Below are 17,764 nucleotides of genomic sequence, written 5' to 3' on the forward strand. Positions count from 1 at the left end.
AACTGGGGTAACTTGTTGCTTCAAGCGCATCATTCTGCGCACTGGATGCGCATAAACGCTTTGCCGTTCTGTATTGGAGCCGTTCATATTATAATACTTTTGCGCAATTAAAGATTTTTGATAGCCTTTCTTGTTCTGTCCTATCGATCATGTTACTACTTCATTCAAAAGATGCGCTTAAAATTTAAAAGAAATGTCTTTTAATTTTATAGTAGCCTATGTATTATATATATATATATATATATATATATATTTATGACTAACACAATATTACATAAGCTGTTCTTTCCTGCAGGCTTATACTAACCCTAACCCTAACCCATGCCAAGTTGATGTTTCCTTTGCAGACTGCTTTACTCTCGTGTGTCACGTGACCAGAGTAATCGTAGCCTTTTGCTGTTAAAAAATCTCGTTTTATCATATCGCGATATTATCAGCCCTACCCTGCAAACAAGCCTGCACTGGCCCGTTACAGGCCCACTTAGGGCTAACGTAAGGACTGCCAGCGCAGGGCCCCTGAGAATTTGCTCATTGGCAAAATGTTGGCCCTGCACAGGCAGCCCACACTTAGTCTCCAGGAATCCCTCACAGGGCAAACAGTATTAATCTACAACAGTAAATCTGGCAGCAGGGTGCCAAACATTTACCATTAATGAAAATAACAGGTAATGATCATTAAAAAAAGAAATGGTCAATGATTAGCAGAAGCATCTGCCACTCAAATATTCCCTAAATCATACTCCATAAAACCTCTTTGATTATGACTACATGATGATTGAATCATCAACTTTTTTTGACCAGAAATTCTCTTGCAATTTTTGCTATATCAAATGTGCCTCAGAAACACACAGTTACAACAACCAGAGAAACATTGAAGATAAGAACTCAAGGGTCAAGAGCCCAACTAAAGCAAGCACTTACCTCCATGACGGTGACTATTTTCAATAAAACATCATCTAAAAGTTTTGCATGAAAGAAATAGTCAAACTGGATTGTAATAAGTAAAGATGCTGAGATCTAGACAGATCTGTTAGCGTTTCACTTTTTTATTTTTTTTAATTTAACCAGGAAAAACTCACTGAGATTAAAAATCTCTTTCACAGGAGTGACCTGGCCAAAATGAGCAGCAGAACAATTAGTTTCAACACAGACATACACAGTACAAACAATTACATTTCACTGAATCATCTTCCATTTGCCGAATGACTACTTTAAATTGATCCAAAGATCTCGATTGAAGGTGATTCCAGTCAAACGGGGCTGCATACACAAAAGCCTTCTTACCTAATTCAGATCTAGCAAAAGGAACAGAAAGTGTATAACAGTTTTGAGAACATAGAAAATATTTCTCAACAGTTTTCTGTTGAATAAGACAGCAAAGATACGAAGGCAACATCCCCAAGATGGCTTTATAAATAATTAAGTACCAATGCATTTTTCTCCTACTAGACAAAGAGGGCCAACCCACTCTGTTATACAAGGCACAATGATGAGCTGAAGATTTACAATTTAATATAAATCTTAGTTCTGTCTTAGTTAAATCTTAGTAAATCTTAATATAAATCTTAATGTTCTGTTGCTGCTGGTCATGTGACAGTGTTTTCAGCTTATTTAAATAAGGAGATTTTACATTTGACCGTTTTATCATCCAACTTGTTATTGTATTAATTACAGATTATTTCTGTAATTTTACATACATTTGTATGTAATTTAAGAAAACAGAAAACACTGTATAAAAATACAGCCAAACAGAGCATGGGAAACGAAAGTGGGCTGCTTACACAAAACCTGCATGGGCCCAAAGGAACAAAAGTTGCTCTGGGCCATCATGGGCTTAATGTGGGCCAGCAGTGAGCCCAAAGCTGTGGGCCTCGCCTGGGCAAACCCACACTGGGCCTGTTCAGGTTTGGTGTGGGCTGGCCCTACCCCACTGTGCCCGCAAAAAGGGGCATGTTTGCAGGGTAGTTTCCAGGCAGTTGCTATGTGTTTCTAAAGTGTTCTGATTGGCTTGTGATTTGAGAAATCTTTAGGCTTGTTTGAGATGCATCGGCGCTGCGCAGAACGATCGGCATATGACATCAAAGTACCGCGAGAGCCGATGCATCTCGAACAAGCCTATTCATGTCTGGAGCACAAAGGAAACGTCAGCCTCAGTGTCTCGGTTTGATGAGGTCATTATGAGCACTAGTACTGGTGGGGATAATGTAGAGAGTCATTGTTTTATCATAGTTTCTGGAAGGTTGACCTGTAACCGTGTGTGTTTGTGCAGGACACTCTCATTGATGGCGTGCGCTCTGGTAGCCGGGGCCTCACTGTCTGGTGTGGCGACCCTCATGCTCCTCATCATCTCCACATCAACAGGCTATTGGATCAAGAAAAAGGAAACAGCCAATGAGGGCCTCTGGATATACTGCACAGGTCAAACGTGCAAAGCCACGGAGTGTGGACGTTTAATTTTGGCAGATATGCAATGTAATTTCATATTGAAAATATAAAAAAAAGATAATATTATTTTATCCATCTGGGGGGAAGGTTAATATTGGAAGAACATTAAAATTATTTATTATTCAATTTTTTTTTTTTTTAAATATTTATGTTTTATCAAAGCAATTTCATTTCATGTTTAATAAAATGTAACATTTTAAAAATATTTTTATTTTTAGAGTATGCTGGTATTGAGATATGTTATATTATTGATTATTTTTTTCAAAACATATTTCATTTTATGTTCTATGACAAATAAAAAAATATATATAATATGCAAATATAATATTTAATATGTATATCCTTCTAGTAGTAGGTCAATATTGGAAGAACACTTATTTTATTTTTTAATTATTAAAAATATAAAATGTATTTTATTTTAAACATAAAAAATAACAATTTGATTTCAAATTCTGAGAAATATAAAAAATATTTGATATAATCTGTATCCAGTTGATTATGTCAGTATTGGAAGAATTTATTCTTATTATTTTTTTAATTTATTTATTTCAAAACATACTTTATGTTTTTTGACAATATAAACATATACTATTTAGTAATCTTTATCCATCTGGGTAGGTCTATCTTGGTAGAATATGTTAGTAGAGATGCACCGATCGACCGGCCAACTGACGTTATTGCCTGTGCCGCTGGTCAGAAAGACGTGAGACTGACCGGCTGGTCACTGATCCGGGCCGATCATGTGGAAAATCGGCCGATTCCAAGCTGGTCCATATTGTTACCAGCGGCACAAGTAATAACGTCAGCTGCATGTTCTCGCTCTCTTCTCTCTGACGGCGAAGTGTCACACACGTGCCTCTCACTATAATAGTCCTTGTATTGCAAATAATTTTACTAATCCTCGCAGGTTTCTATATTAGTGGAGCAGCTTGTGAGTCAAAATGAGTGGCTTACTGCGCTTAAATGGTCAAATACATAAAAAATTGTGTCAAAATGCCTGTCTTGGCGAGTATCCAGTTAAACACGGTCAGGAAAGATAACGCAAGTTGTGTAACAGTATATTGGGTCCATGCATAAACTCTTAGGCCCGGTTTCACAGACAGGGCTTAGCCTGAGCCAGGATTAGGCCTTAGTTTAATTAGGGCATTTAAATAGCTTTTATAAACGTTCACTAGAAAAAAAAAAACATTACTGTTGTGCATCTTTAGACAAAACAATGTCACTGACATATTTTAAGATCTGTCATTACAATTTATTTCCAGTTAAAACAGCTCAAACATGCATTTTAGTCTGGGACTAGCTTAAGCCTTGTCTGTGAAACCGGGGGTTAAAGTGACAGCAGCCTAATATTCCTGCCACTGTCTGTCAAGTTAATCAAAGAACAAAAGACAAAGAAATTAAATATTAATAACATTTAATATTTTATTAATATTTGCAACTCAATTTCTGCACAATAACGAATGCTTTCATCATAACTAACAGTGCAAACACGATGTAACTAAGAGATTCGCTGAATAAAACGGGAGTTTTGGTGCGAGTCCAAACTCGCGCTGTTTGATTGACAGCTCCAGGGAGTGTTCTTTGATCGCATCTTTATATAATTTTATCACAGTTTAAATAACAGATTATTTTCATCCTACTAAGAGAAACAACGTGAAGTTGAGCGTTTAGTCACGGTTTTGATTTACTGATACATAGGCAAAGAACATCTGACTGTACATGAATCATTAAAAATCATTAAAATTTTACATTGAAGAAATGTAGATTTTTGTTTGTATACGCTGTCAATTATAGTTATTTGACATCGGAATCTGTAAAAATCGTCAGGTCACACTTACAAAAAAAAAACCAGAATCGGCCAAGAATTGCAGTCGGTGCATCTCTATATGTTAGGAATGATTTTATTTTTGATATATCATTTTCGAATTATTATTATTTTCTTTTTTAAACTATTTCATTCAGATTCTATGACTGCTCTCAAAACTACTAAACAATGGCCTGCCTTTACAGCAGTTTACAAAGATCTGAAGGAGCGCAGGGGACGTCGAGTATCCCAGAATGCTCTGAATCTGTTCATAAAGTGTGTGTTTTCCCGCAGCACTCTACATCACGCGTGCCTTCATGCTGCTGTCGGTGATAAGCTGTTTTGCTGGAGTGGTTTTGGGCTTCACTGCGTGCAAAGAAGTCCAAAGCAGGCTAGTGCAGATCGGAGGAATCGCTCTGCTTCTGTCTGGTAAGGATTCAGATTACAACATACATTCATTATAGGGGTGTAACGATACATTGTTATATCAAGATATCGAAAAAATGTGACGATATGTATCGTTGATGTAAACGGTATGACTTGCGATATAGAGTTTTATCCAAGGCTCAGCTTACTGTATTTTTAAAGTATGATTCACCCAAAAATGTAAATTCTGTCATCATGTACTCACCCTCATGTCGTTTCAAATTTCAGATTTTCGTTCTTCTTCCAAATGAAGAAATCTTAGAGATGTCCCTCCATTTAAAGTCAGTTCCCCTAAAACTTAAATGATTTAAAAAATAATAATAATAATAATAATAAATTAAGTGGTCTAATCCAGTATGCGATCAGAGCAGTATGTCTGAATTCATAGTATTCGAAAAACAGTAGGTGAAAAGTACCTGGATGACTTACTACTTCCGGTGAGATTCTGAAGTGCGCATATGATGGACACTTAATAGGATCAGTTAAATCTTGTAAATTCTTTATTAAGTTGTATGTACAACAAAGTTATTGAAAATTGTTAATGTTTTGGAAATAAATCTGTTATTTGAATTTCAGTTTCATTTTTTTAAATTGTATAAAATATCGTGATACGTAAAGAAACGTGAGCTGAGTATATCGGTGCACTCCTAAATCATTACTAAAACTCATTCAACTGTCAAAATAGTAAGATGATAATTATTTGTTAAATTATTTAAACTTGGTATTTACCAAAGTTTTTGACATTGATACTGTGATGTGATGCTATTAATTTCCTGTCAGATTTGATGGTTCAGTTCATTCTTAGCCATGATTTGTGTGATTGGTTGGCAGTGATGATGCCATTGCTGTTTGTGTTTTCTGCAGGATTTCTTGCGCTCTTGGCTCTGGCGATTTACACCGGGAAGACGTTAAGCCATAAACAGTCGAAATGTTCTGATTGTGAGTTTGCATGGTCCTATTTTCTGGGATGGATCGGCACCATATCAGCTCTGGCAGCAGGTAAATATAATTTTTTTTGCAAAAACAGAAATTCCATTTTGAAAATCTAATTTAAAGAATAGATTTTTAAAATATTCAAATACAATTTTGCACTCCTGTTTTTTTTTTTTCTTTTTCTGCAAAATAAATAAATAAATAAAAATATGTATAATATAATGAAATTACTTCTCTTTTGAATTAACCATAGCAAATACTGGAGTCTAAGCGTACACTTGCACAAAAGCGATGTACTAAAAACAGGAAAGTTTCTCCTATGCATTTTTCACGTACAGAAAAGCGCTGTCAATCACACGGAACCGAGAAAACGACTAAAATCACTGTATTCTGCTGCCAGTAGATGACGATGTCATTACGTTTTTGTAGTTTATACGGAGACAATAATGGTATTGTTTTCAAAAATGTGCACTTTGAAATCCGTTTTCAAACGTTTGCGTTTTCAGGCCCCAAAACGCTGTTGTCGTGTAAATGAACGGCCAAAACACATAAATAATTTTAGGTGAAAACGGTGTCATGTAAACTCAGCCCATTTATACTAATACTTAATGTTCCATATATCTATTAAAAAAGAAAAAAACCTTGCTACGTGTACTGTGCTAGAATAACTGGGACTAGTCGTTTTATTTATATTATTGCACTATTGTTGGTTTGATTGTTTCTATTGTTCTCCTCATTTGTATGTCACTTTAGATAAAAACATCTGCTAAATGAGTGAAAATGCAGACGAATCAATTAATCTAAGTTTGAATCTATCGATTCAGTGAATCAAATTCATCAAATTCATGAATCAAATTAGTCTATTCTGAGTCTATTCATTTAGTCGAATTTATTAAACAGCTGCTTGAATACTTTAGGAATCAATTCACTAAACCAGAGTCAGTTGAATGAATTGAACGGACAAACTCAAACACCATCTTTGTTACTGAAGCTTATGATTTGAATGGCCAAAATGCATTAAAAAAGTTTTCAGTTTTTAGTTGAAAACAGTGTGTAAACACCCCCCTCAGAATGATGATGCAAACTAATCATTTAATCAGAGTTTTGAGTCAGTGAATCCATTCATTTTATTCACTGAATTGGTTCATTTGAATCAACGAGTCAATTCATTTGATTCATCGCCAACTACTGGCCTGGCAGAATATTGCAGCGTTTTTGGTCATTCGCAGATCCTTATGAACAGGGATCGTTTTGACAACATTGTCATCTACGCAGAAAAACACCAAGGAAAAACTTTTCTGTTTCTAGTACATGGTTGTCGTGTAAATGTACCCTGAATCCCCCTCTTCTCTATATTCCAGGAGTTCTGCAGCTCTGTGCTAATAAGCAAAGCGACTGAAACGTCTCAGCATGATATGATCTTCACAAAACATTGAGCGCTCAGTGATTGAAATGAAATATACTGCTTTTGGAAATAAACTGCATTCTGAATGAAATAAACTGCTTTTGGAAATAAACTGCATTCTGAATGAAATAAACTGCTTTTGGAAATAAACTGCATTCTGAATGAAATAAACTGCTTTTGGAAATAAACTGCATTCTGAATGAAATAAACTGCTTTTGGAAATAAACTGCATTCTGAATGAAATAAACTGCTTTTGGACTCTTTCTTGGTGGATGTTTTATTTTTCCAACAGAACTGATGGTGCAACATTTAATCATTCACAGGTTAAAAACAGAGGTTTGTCTGTCCAACAGATGGCGTACAGACACAAAACACCATCTGATGAGGAATATATATTTAGCACAAAGACACTGATTAATAAGTACAGGAACACATCAGTAAACAAAGCTTTAAAAAGTGCACACAAAAACACCCTTTATTACAGTATAAGTTTGTCTTTTTGATGAGGTTTATATGAAAAAAGATATACAGTGGGGATATACAGTATTTACACTAATAATCTTTATCTATTTACTTGAAATGGCATATTTTCAAAAATATACAGTTTGTAGGTTGAATATTTATACTCATTTATACCACTGTCAAACATTACTGACACTTACATCCTGTCATGTTTGTGTTTTATGTTTATAAACTAAGTCAGCATTATGATTTTTTTTTTTTTACATTTAAACATGTTTTCAATTTGGATGAAATCAATGATGAAACCAATTACAGTAGGCAGAACCCGAAATATATAAATATATATTTTTACAGCATATGTAGTCCAAATTAAATGATAACGGAGTTATAATTTATATTAATGACATTGTCAAACATACACTAAATAATAATTAATGTAGCCTATATTGTCATGTTATTATTTTTTATTTATTTTAATTTATATTGTATATACTGTACATTATGTTGGAGATTCAATGTGAAAGTATTACATTATAAAAATACATTAAAAACGTTAATGTTAGGTGCAATTAATCGCGATTTTATTACAGAAAAATGTGCGATTAATTACGTTTTTTTTTTTTTTTTATCAATTGACAGCACTAATTCAAATATATTTTGATAATGCTAAGTCATCATGAAACCTTGTTATACTCACATTCATATTCTTCATTTCTAGTTTTTTTCGTGCAGCACAATATCCAAGAAGTTCTGGTGGCGAAGTAATAACTGAAGCAGTCCAAAGCGCAGTTCATACTGGAGACGCACATGGCGAAGTGAACAAAATTATGTGTGAAAGACTGCACGTCACAACTGTACTTATAAGCCTGCGCGATGTACTTCAAGAAAAACCCGAAGTGAACGGGGAAGAAACATACGACGAACACAATCAGGTTAGCCGCGATGATGAACATGCACTGGATCATCTTCTCGCTACGGGACCCGACTTCCAACTGTTTCCTCAACATGTAAATGACTCTGACGGAGCAAAACAACATGATGAGAAACGGCACGAGGAACCCGACGATGTTCAGCACGAGAATGAACACCAACGGCAGCTCCTCTTTTTTATTCTTCTGAAAGCACTTGATCGTGGCGTTATTCTTCGGATCATCCACGTGATGGAAAGCCACGCTAAACGAGCACGTGACCAACCAAATGACCGCGCAAACCACCAGAGCGTTTCTACAAGACAAAATAATTCTGGCCTTCATGGGGTACTTGATGGCCACGTACCGCACCACACTTATGGCAGTGATGGTGAAGATACTCACGTACATGTTGACGTAATAAACCGACACAAGAACGTAACACAGCTCTTTGTTCGTTTGGTCCCAGAATTTCCAGGTGTTTTCATAGTAGGACGCGATGCGGATGGGAAGAAGCACCAGCACGATGCAGTCGGCGATGGCCATATTGGTGATGTAGATGTTCATGTAGGTCCAGTCTGCTCTGGGACGCCGGAAGAACATCACTAAGACGTATATGTTTCCCGGGACCCCGAGGATGAAGGTGGGAATCAGTGAGGCCAGCTGAAAGTTCTGGATGCCAGCGGTGATGTTCAGGGTGCAGTTGGACATCTTAAAAACTGTGGGAAATTAAAATACAGACTTCATAATTACACTTTGCATTGTGTTAAGTCAATGCAGTTTATGGTAATAAATGATTTTCATAAGGACATTTTTGTTTCCTTCTTTATGATAAACAGCTTTACTATCGTGTGTGTTAGTCCATCTTAGATTCAGTAGCAGCCTTTGCTATGTTTCACCCGTTTCACTTGAGAAGAAACTCATCATGGTGCAGATGAGACATTACGACCGCCGCCGTGTGAAGAGTTGCATTATGGGTCATGGTGGCAGTCTATCTGCACTTTTACATTTACATTTACTCATTTGGCAGACGCTTTTATCCAAAGCGACTTACAATTGAGGAATACAACAAGCGAGTCGTCATGACGAGGCAAATAGACACAAAAAGTGCTCACAATACAAGTCTTAGGTAATGCTCAGAGTATCATAAGCTACAATAGAGAGGGATTAGAGGAAGTGAAAGGATAGGTATAAATTTTTTTTTTTTTTTTTTTTTTTATTAAGATGAGTTTAAGTGCTCACGAAAGAGATGAGTTTTCAGCTGTCTTTTGAATATTGCCAGGGATTCTGCATTCCGGATAAAGGCAGGAAGATCGTTCCACCAGCAAGGAACAGTGAACAAGAATGTCCTGGAGAGTGATTTCGTGCCTCTCTGTGATGGTACCACAAGCCTTCGCTCCTTTAATGAGCGTAGGCTTCTGGTAGGAGTGTAGACTCGTAAGAGTGAGTGGAAGTAGGAGGGTGCAGAGCCTGTGGCAGATCTGTAAGCAAGCGTCAACGCCTTGAATTTGATGCGAGCAGCAATTGGTAGCCAGTGAAGAGAGATGAAGAGAGGCGTGACATGGGCTCTTTTGGGCTCGTTGAAGACGAGACGTGCTGCAGCGTTCTGAATCATTTGTAGAGGCCTGATTGCGCATGATAGCAGTCCAGCCATAAGATCATTGCAGTAATCAAGCCTAGAAATGACCAGGGCCTGGACCAGAAGTTGTGTTGCAACTTCTGGCATTTTATTACTGTATTACTGAAAATGAATTATGAACTTAATATAATAAATATCAATTAAATATAAAATGACAAAAAAAGTGGAGATATAAATCTACAGAGCCCCGTACATGAAAAAAAAAAAAAAAAAAAAAAAAATATCATGGCCACAAATTAAGAGTTCGTTAGAACTCGTTTTACTAAATCGTGGCCACACTGAACTAATTTGTTCCCTCGTTTTGATTTAACTAAAATAAGGGAACAAATTATTACAACATGGCCACAATTTTTGATAAAATGAGGAAACTAATTATTGTACACACAATTTACTTAAAACAAGGTAACGAAGTAGTAAAACGTGCTGATGTATTAAGTTGTGGGATCAAATTAATTTGTGGCCAAGAAATACATATTTTTTCCCCTGCATGCAATTTTCTTTTCGTCCTACCTCCAGATAATGCTTAAAAATGATGTTTATAAGTGCAGCGCTGTTTGTTTACCGGGGTAGCCGCTGTATTTCTGCTGTTCCATAAGCGCCACTTACTGTCAGAGAGTGAAATTGCATTTTCATTCAGCCCGTCTGCTGTTTTTGTTTTGTGCAGGTGTCTTGTGTAGCATAATTTCACAAATCTGAAATCAGACTATTCTGTTTTATTTGCTTTAAATCTTAAAATACAATCTAATTTAAAGTGCAGTTGTTGCTTCTAATTTCAGATGGCTATAGATATTTTTCATGCTTCAGGCCAGTTCAGCCTGTAAACAAGCAAATAAACATCTTGTTCATGTACTCTTTCATTCTTTCTTGTCTGTTCCTTAAACTAAGAAAAAATTGGTGTCGGCCAATAAAAATCATGATCGGTGCATACCTAGTTGTTTGATGCTATTATAGTTTATGTTTTTATATTTAAGCTTCTTGAGTGCTTTTAGTGTTTATGGTAGCCACTGTTTGTTTGAGTCACACTAATGCAGAGTCCAGCCATGTTCAGCTTCTCAAAAAGTTGGGTTTTTAGCCTAAAATGGTCTTTAAAGCTAGCACGTAGCATCAAGCCCAAACAAGGCCACCTTCTCAGAGTTGCAGATCCGTTCTCATAGCTAATGGCATTCAGCTAAACCGCTCCTGCGTGTTTGTGTTTGCACTTGCTCTCGAAAAAGAGCCCCGGGTCAGAAATGAATGGGGACTTGGGGCAAAAATGTCACCAAAATTATTAAAAATGCTTCCAAATACCAAGATATGGTGCAAAAAAGTCTCCATGTAAGTTCTTGTTTTTAATATTTTTAAGCAATGTCACACGAACAAAACATTTGCAAATGTGATTGTTGTGAAATGTGTGTTTATTGAATTGCTGTATAAAATCAAAAAGTTAATAGGCTATTAGGTGACATATTTTAGACACAATATTGTCTGATTTTCCTCTATAGACCAATTTGGAGCAGATGTCAAAAATGGGCAAAATCTACAGAATAAGAGAAAAATGTGTTGTGTGGTCAGAATCGGAATGCAAATAATATAGTCTTCTATTGTATTATTATATTATATTATATTTTATTATATTAAATATATCTTCTGTTATTTTATTTTGTGGCTTCCACAGACTGCTACTTCAAATCTGCAATTTCTGCAACCAGGCAGGCTCCGCCCACAAAAAAAAAAAAGTAATCAATGTTTGCAAACACAAAATAGGTCTATTTTTGTCAATGAAAATAGTTCCAAATAGTAGAGCGTGTCTCTGAGCAATACTGTTTCAGTTTCGTTACTGAATGAATCTGCGTTTTTGAATGAATCGACGACTCAGTCTGCTTTGTCCCTGAATGAATCAGCCATTTTGAACAAATCTATGAAGGTAAAATGATGCCATAAAGAATCATACGCAGACCAGTCAGGGTGCCCATGCTGACCCCTGTCCACCGCTGAAAGCACCAACAGTGCGCACGTGAACATCAGAACTGGACCATGGAGCAATAGAAGAAGGTGGCCCGGTCTGACGAATCACATTTTCTTTTACATCACATGGATGGCCGGGTGCGTGTGTGTCTCTTACCTGGGGAACACATAGTGTTGTCACGGTACCAAAATTCCAGTAGTCGGTACCAATACCATGAAAATTTTACGGTTCTCGGTACCAATTTCGGTACCACAGCAAAATCTGTTGGAACTATTTTACTATTTTATATAGCCTATTTTAAAAACATATTAAATATGATTTGGACCGTGTGTGTATGTGTGTGTGTGTGGGCTACCTCAATGAAATAAATTTTTAAATATAAAAAAAATAAATGCTCAAACATCCATTTTGTACTGTTGAAAAAAACAGCATATGCTGGTTAAGGTAGGTTTTGAAGCTGGTATGCTGGTTTGAGCTGGTTTATGCTGGTACTATGCTGGTCCTGGACCAGCTCAAACCAGCATACCAGCTTCAAAACCTACCTTAACCAGCATATGCTGGTTTTTTCAACAGGGGTAACAGACGTGCGAGTTTATTTTAGCTATTCCGTCAGTGAAACAACACACTACAGCCTGTAAAACTATGAAATAAATATCGGTAAATAATGGTAACCTAAATAATAAGAAAGTTAAATATTATTTAAAAACCTTCGTTTTTTTATTTCCACACAAAGATGCGTCATATAGCCTACCGCTCTGCTCTTTGAGAGGGATGTGGGACACGAGCAGGAAAGAGACCATTTCTCTTTAATAATATCTTCATGTTATCTCCTGATGTTACAAGCAACTGACACTTGTTGTAAAAGTTCTGAAGAGCGAGTTTTATCCTCCACAGGGGCAAAACATTCAGGCTATGTATGATTTTGCCCTGCCAGAAAAAAGGGAAAGTAAAAATCACCAGCGTGTGTTAAACACGCTATACAAATAAATTTGACGTGCCTTATAAAGTCTAATAACAAGCACAAACTGTGTTAAATAGAAATTGACGTGCAAGCAAAAAGGTTTCTGTCCTACGGTGTTTTTCCTACTTTACCACAGTAAAGAATGCAAATATAATAGGCCTAATTAAAAGCAAACCAAAGGAAGAAACGTTTATAATCTCCTTCGTGAGTGAAGATTTGGGAAAAGAAACAGAGTTTCCATGTTCAGTGGAATAACTAATGGAATATTGTTAAATTCTCTGCTAATCGGGTGACCAGATCGCGATTCACAAAACAGAATACAAAGCTTAAATTTATGGACTCACGTACCTCTCTCATTCGTCATGAACCAAAATGTGTCCATGGCTACGATGTCAGATTTAATTGCTAACCTATTATTTCTTTTGTAAACAAAGCTTTGTGCTTCACTCGTGTCATATTCAAGTAAATACTACCACAGCTCTATCAGTGCCGAATATACCCGGATTCTCGGTACTGTACCGTAATGCTGGTATCATCACATTTTCAAAATTTCAGTACCGACTTGGTACTGAAGTATCGGTACTTTTGACAACACTACATGACACCAGGATGCACTATGGGAAGAAGGCAAGCCGGCGGAGGCAGTGTGATGCTTTGGACAATGTTCTGCTGGGAAACCTTGGGTCCTGCCATCCATGTGGATGTTACTTTGACACATACCACCTACCTAAGCATTGTTGCAGACCATGTACACTCTTTCATGGAAACGGTATTCCCTGGTGGCCTCTTTCAGCAGGATAATGCTCCTGCCACAAAGCAAAAATGGTTCAGTAATGGTTTGAGGAACACAACAATGAGTTTGAGGTGTTGACTTGACCTCCAAATTCCCCAGATCTCAATCCAATCGAGCATCTGTGGGATGTGCAGAACAAACAAGTCCGATCCATGGAGGCTCCACCTCACAACTTACAGGACTTAAAGGATCTTCTGCTAACATCTTGGTGCCAGATACCACAGCACACCTTCAGGGGTCTAGTGGAGTCCATGCCTCGACGGGTCAGGGCTGTTTTGGCAGCAAAAGGGGGACCAACACAATATTAGGAAGGTGGTCATAATGTAATGCCTGATCGGTGTATATGCGCTGACATAATTTAAGGGGATTTTACACAATATTACTAAAATATTTACTAAATATTTATCTCTAAATTATTCATCATTTATCATCTGCAATAGCCATCGTGTAACCAATAGATGCCTGTATAGCCCTACATATAAACACACATGGCTGTGTTGTTCCCTAGTTGCCGGGAACATTAAGATTCCCACATAATTATTAGTACCTTATATTTGGATATTTAAATATCTAAATTTCCTTTATGCCCTGTCAGATGTCAAATAGACGTTTAGAAAATGTCTTTAAGATGTTTATTACTTAGAATGTATGTAAAACTGACATCTTAAGGACGTCTTTCATCTTGCAGACGGGGGATTTACACCGTTACAAATCTTCTCTTGCAGATCCAAATTTAATTTACGCTTACACTTCCACAAGTCTTACCCTGCGCACGTGATTCATTCTGACATCGTTTTACCTTCATACGAATAATTTGATTAAATGACTAACGATTTGCCGCCACCTACTGGCAGTTTTAGTATCATTTCATTTTACCTGAGTGCTGTTTTTGTGGTCAGTCTGGTTAAAGAGAGAGAATGCGTTTATAAATAGACTATTAAGAGCGAAAGATGAGATAACACTGTAAATATAAACAGAGATAAAGTAATTGCAGTAGCATTGCATATGATGCTTTTTGAAATGCAAACACCTACTGAAAAGCAAAACTTGTTAAATGTTTTTTTATCACTATTTATTGTGCATATCAAATGTAATACGCCTATTATAAACACATATGTAAATACACTGAGCTATTGATCACATACTTTGTAAGCAATCTGCATTATTTCATATTTGCTCTTGTATTTCTTCTCTCAGTCGTTTTTTCCCTCTCCACACAACCGCGGATGGTTGTACAATGGCTCGATTCTTTCTATATTAGATATTAAAATCTACTTTACAGATCACATTTGTTAAAACAATTAACACAGGTGTATTTAAAATGTGCGAGAGTTAAAATTCAATGTGTTGCAATTATTACATTAACGTTGTGAAAAAATACATTGCTCAAAAGTTGAGCCAACACAAAAAAACACTTAATTTTTCTCTCTAGTAGAGCGTGTGAAAAGGTAAGATGTGTTCATCATGGAAAACACAAAATGCAGAGCTCTTACTCTATATGTAATGTAATGCATTAATACACTGAGACGGAGCGAGATCACACACTTTCTTTGTTGTTTCTGTGGGAAGAGTTGTGATTCTGTTTCGGGTTTCACCTTTTAGGTGAAACCTGTTTGTTCGGTTCGTTCAAATCAACGATTCGTTTGACCGCATATTGTGGGAACGTCGACGCGGCACATTACGTTTTCTTTTTTTGTGTTTAAATACTGCCGTACATTGAATCAATTGATTTTGTCTGTTGATTTAGATGAAAAGTTTGCCGGCACTCTAGCTTTTATTTGATCAACTTTCCCGCTGTTTCCATTGTGTCACCTGCAAACACGCGAGTGATTTACAACCATGTCCAAACAATTAATTAGATTACCATTGAGAAATTCTATTAATTTCGTCGAGTCAGTTCGGACGGTGCGTGTAAAATGATTCACTTCTCTAAACTTCCGCGAATTTAACGCGCGGCGAATTTAGCGCTGTTATCATTTAATCAGTTAAAATGAAGCGTTTCCATTGAATGTTTTAGTGTTCCAGTTTGATTCTGATGCGTTTTTTTGTCAGATAAAATGTCCTACCTGATTTACGTGCCGCTATCCCAAAGTGATGCACCTGGGGCGAATTCCAAACAGCGTTTGTGCGCCCTTAAAGGGCACTTCAGGAGAGGGACGCTAATAGAGGCGTTCAAAAACGAAAGTGCTCACCTGAATCCAATGGCGTTGAATCCCCCCTAGCGACTGAAAGATGCTACTATAGTTTTACAAATAAATAATCATTTTCAACTCGAAAGTAAATATGCATATAAGGGCCATTCTACAGAATTAGTGCAAACTGCTGTCTCGCAACCAAAAAACACATTTAAATATTCAAATTTTTAGATGTTTACTAAGATCCTTCTATTATCTATTGAATCCCACAATAATATTTAAAATATCAGTAAGCTTAATATATATGAAATCACCATTTATTGGGTACTTTCAGTTGGGAGGTGGCTGTCCCGAACCCTAACCCCTAAATTTCAACTTGTGAAAGTGATATTGAAATAATTTTTGCAATTTTTTCCATTGTTGTTGTTGTTGTTGTTTTTTTAAAAAGTGAAGTTAAAAAAAAAAAAAAAAATTATATTTTATTTTTAAATCATCTTTATGTAAAAAATGTGTCCCGCATTTTCATGTCACTACCGAAACAGTGAATGTTTTAGTCCATTGGCTGAGACTGATTTTAACACACTTCTACATTTGTGATCAGGAAATATTCCTGTGTCCCTCCCTCTCATAGCCTCTCTTTCATAGTAGATAGGACCATCATTTTGACTTAAATGTGTTCAAAGTCTGAAAATATGTGTGTAACTTTAAGGAACGTCACTACCAAACACCCTTTTTCTGCAATTAAGCAAACTTTTTTAGGTGTTACTCCATAAAATTTAGTTTTTATGTGTGTACAACTGTTCAGAACTGTGCTAGCTAACCATGTGCTGATTAGCATCTTTGAGCTTGGCTCAAAAGTGTCTAAAATTGTCACTACCGAAACAGTCACTACCAAAACATATGGTGAAGTTTCGGTTGTGACATCATTGTTTTTTGAGTGTTATCCAGTAAAATTTAGTTGTTATTTCTGTGTACAACTGTTCAGAACTGTGTTAGCTAACCATGTGCTGATTAGCATCTTTGAGCGGCTCAAAAGTATCTAAAATTGTCACTACTGAAAAAGTCATGACCGAAACATGTCATCATTGTTTTGGTAGTGACAAAAGGGAACACATAATCATTTAGTTGGGGGAAATAAACAAAATTTTAATACAGTAATGCAAATCATTAGTATTTTATTATGTTTTAGTATGTGAGTTAAAATCCTGTAATGTGATGTGGTCACTAACAACACATTACTGTCACTACCGAAAATGTGCAGTCACAACCGAAACAAGTTTTGTCAAAAATAAAGTATATTGAATTATCAACTAAGATTTTATTATAGTGTTTGGTTTAATTTATATTCAAACTAATGAATGTAAAGTATGATAAACTTTATGCCTTTTACAGAGAAAGATTGGATTCAAAATACAACAAATCTCATAAATTACACTTGAAATATTGTTAAAATTGTAATTGTTATTGATTTACCTGTGAAAACTTTTTTTTTTTTTAAAAATAGCAAAAAATATATTTACAAGGTAGATGTAAACAAAATCTTAATAGGTCAATGTAACCCTTCTTATTAAATTATTGTGTTTCGGTAGTGACAAATTTGGGGAGAGGAAAAATATTCCAAAACTTTCTGAAAATACAACATGAGAATTAACTGCACAATTACTAGAAATGTGTACCTTAGATATTATACATTTTGCATACGAACAAAATTTGTGTAAAAAAATGTTTTTCAAGATGTTTTCAACTCTGACTTTGAACCAATTCTGTAGAATGGCCCATAACGCAGGTATTTTAAATTAATTTTGAATTGTTATTTTGTAAATAAATTAATAAATCCAATCAAGCTTGTACAAATGTTTCCCCCAATCTCATTTGTGTAAGTTGTTACATGATTAATTTGCATTTGGC

General features: G+C 36.0%; 2 protein-coding genes across 4 annotated transcripts in view; one reads left to right on the forward strand and one right to left on the reverse strand.

The window, feature by feature from the left end:
• The window catches only part of lim2.2 (lens intrinsic membrane protein 2.2), a 31,519-nt gene extending 24,243 nt beyond the window's left edge, over window positions 1–7,276 (forward strand). The window contains exons 2-5 of one of the 2 annotated variants that reach the window (XR_007932402.1): window positions 2,270–2,472; window positions 4,544–4,678; window positions 5,540–5,674; window positions 6,970–7,276. Coding sequence is in view for 1 of the 2 variants with exons in the window: in XM_051910931.1 (XP_051766891.1) it covers window positions 5,540–5,674; window positions 6,970–7,007 (173 nt within the window). In the remaining variant the exon portion in view is untranslated. The remainder of the gene's footprint in view (window positions 1–2,269; window positions 2,473–4,543; window positions 4,679–5,539; window positions 5,675–6,969) is intronic. The other variant, XM_051910931.1, reaches the window with a different exon arrangement.
• Window positions 7,277–8,077: 801 nt separating this feature from the next.
• gpr35.2 (G protein-coupled receptor 35, tandem duplicate 2) lies at window positions 8,078–15,910 on the reverse strand. 2 transcript variants are annotated; one of them, XM_051910927.1, is made up of 2 exons: window positions 15,788–15,910; window positions 8,078–9,102 (listed from the first exon to the last, which is right to left on the reverse strand). In XM_051910927.1, the coding sequence occupies exon 2, from the start codon at window positions 9,092–9,094 to the stop codon at window positions 8,150–8,152; it is 945 nt and encodes a 314-aa protein (XP_051766887.1). In that variant the 5' UTR covers window positions 9,095–9,102; window positions 15,788–15,910; the 3' UTR covers window positions 8,078–8,149. The 2 variants fall into 2 exon arrangements, with proteins under 2 accessions (XP_051766887.1, XP_051766888.1); XM_051910928.1 differs by lacking the exon at window positions 15,788–15,910 and adding an exon at window positions 13,656–14,059.
• Window positions 15,911–17,764: the final 1,854 nt, after the last annotated feature.

This window comes from Ctenopharyngodon idella, chromosome 10, assembly GCF_019924925.1.
Source record: "Ctenopharyngodon idella isolate HZGC_01 chromosome 10, HZGC01, whole genome shotgun sequence".
Taxonomy (NCBI): Eukaryota; Metazoa; Chordata; class Actinopteri; order Cypriniformes; family Xenocyprididae; genus Ctenopharyngodon; species Ctenopharyngodon idella.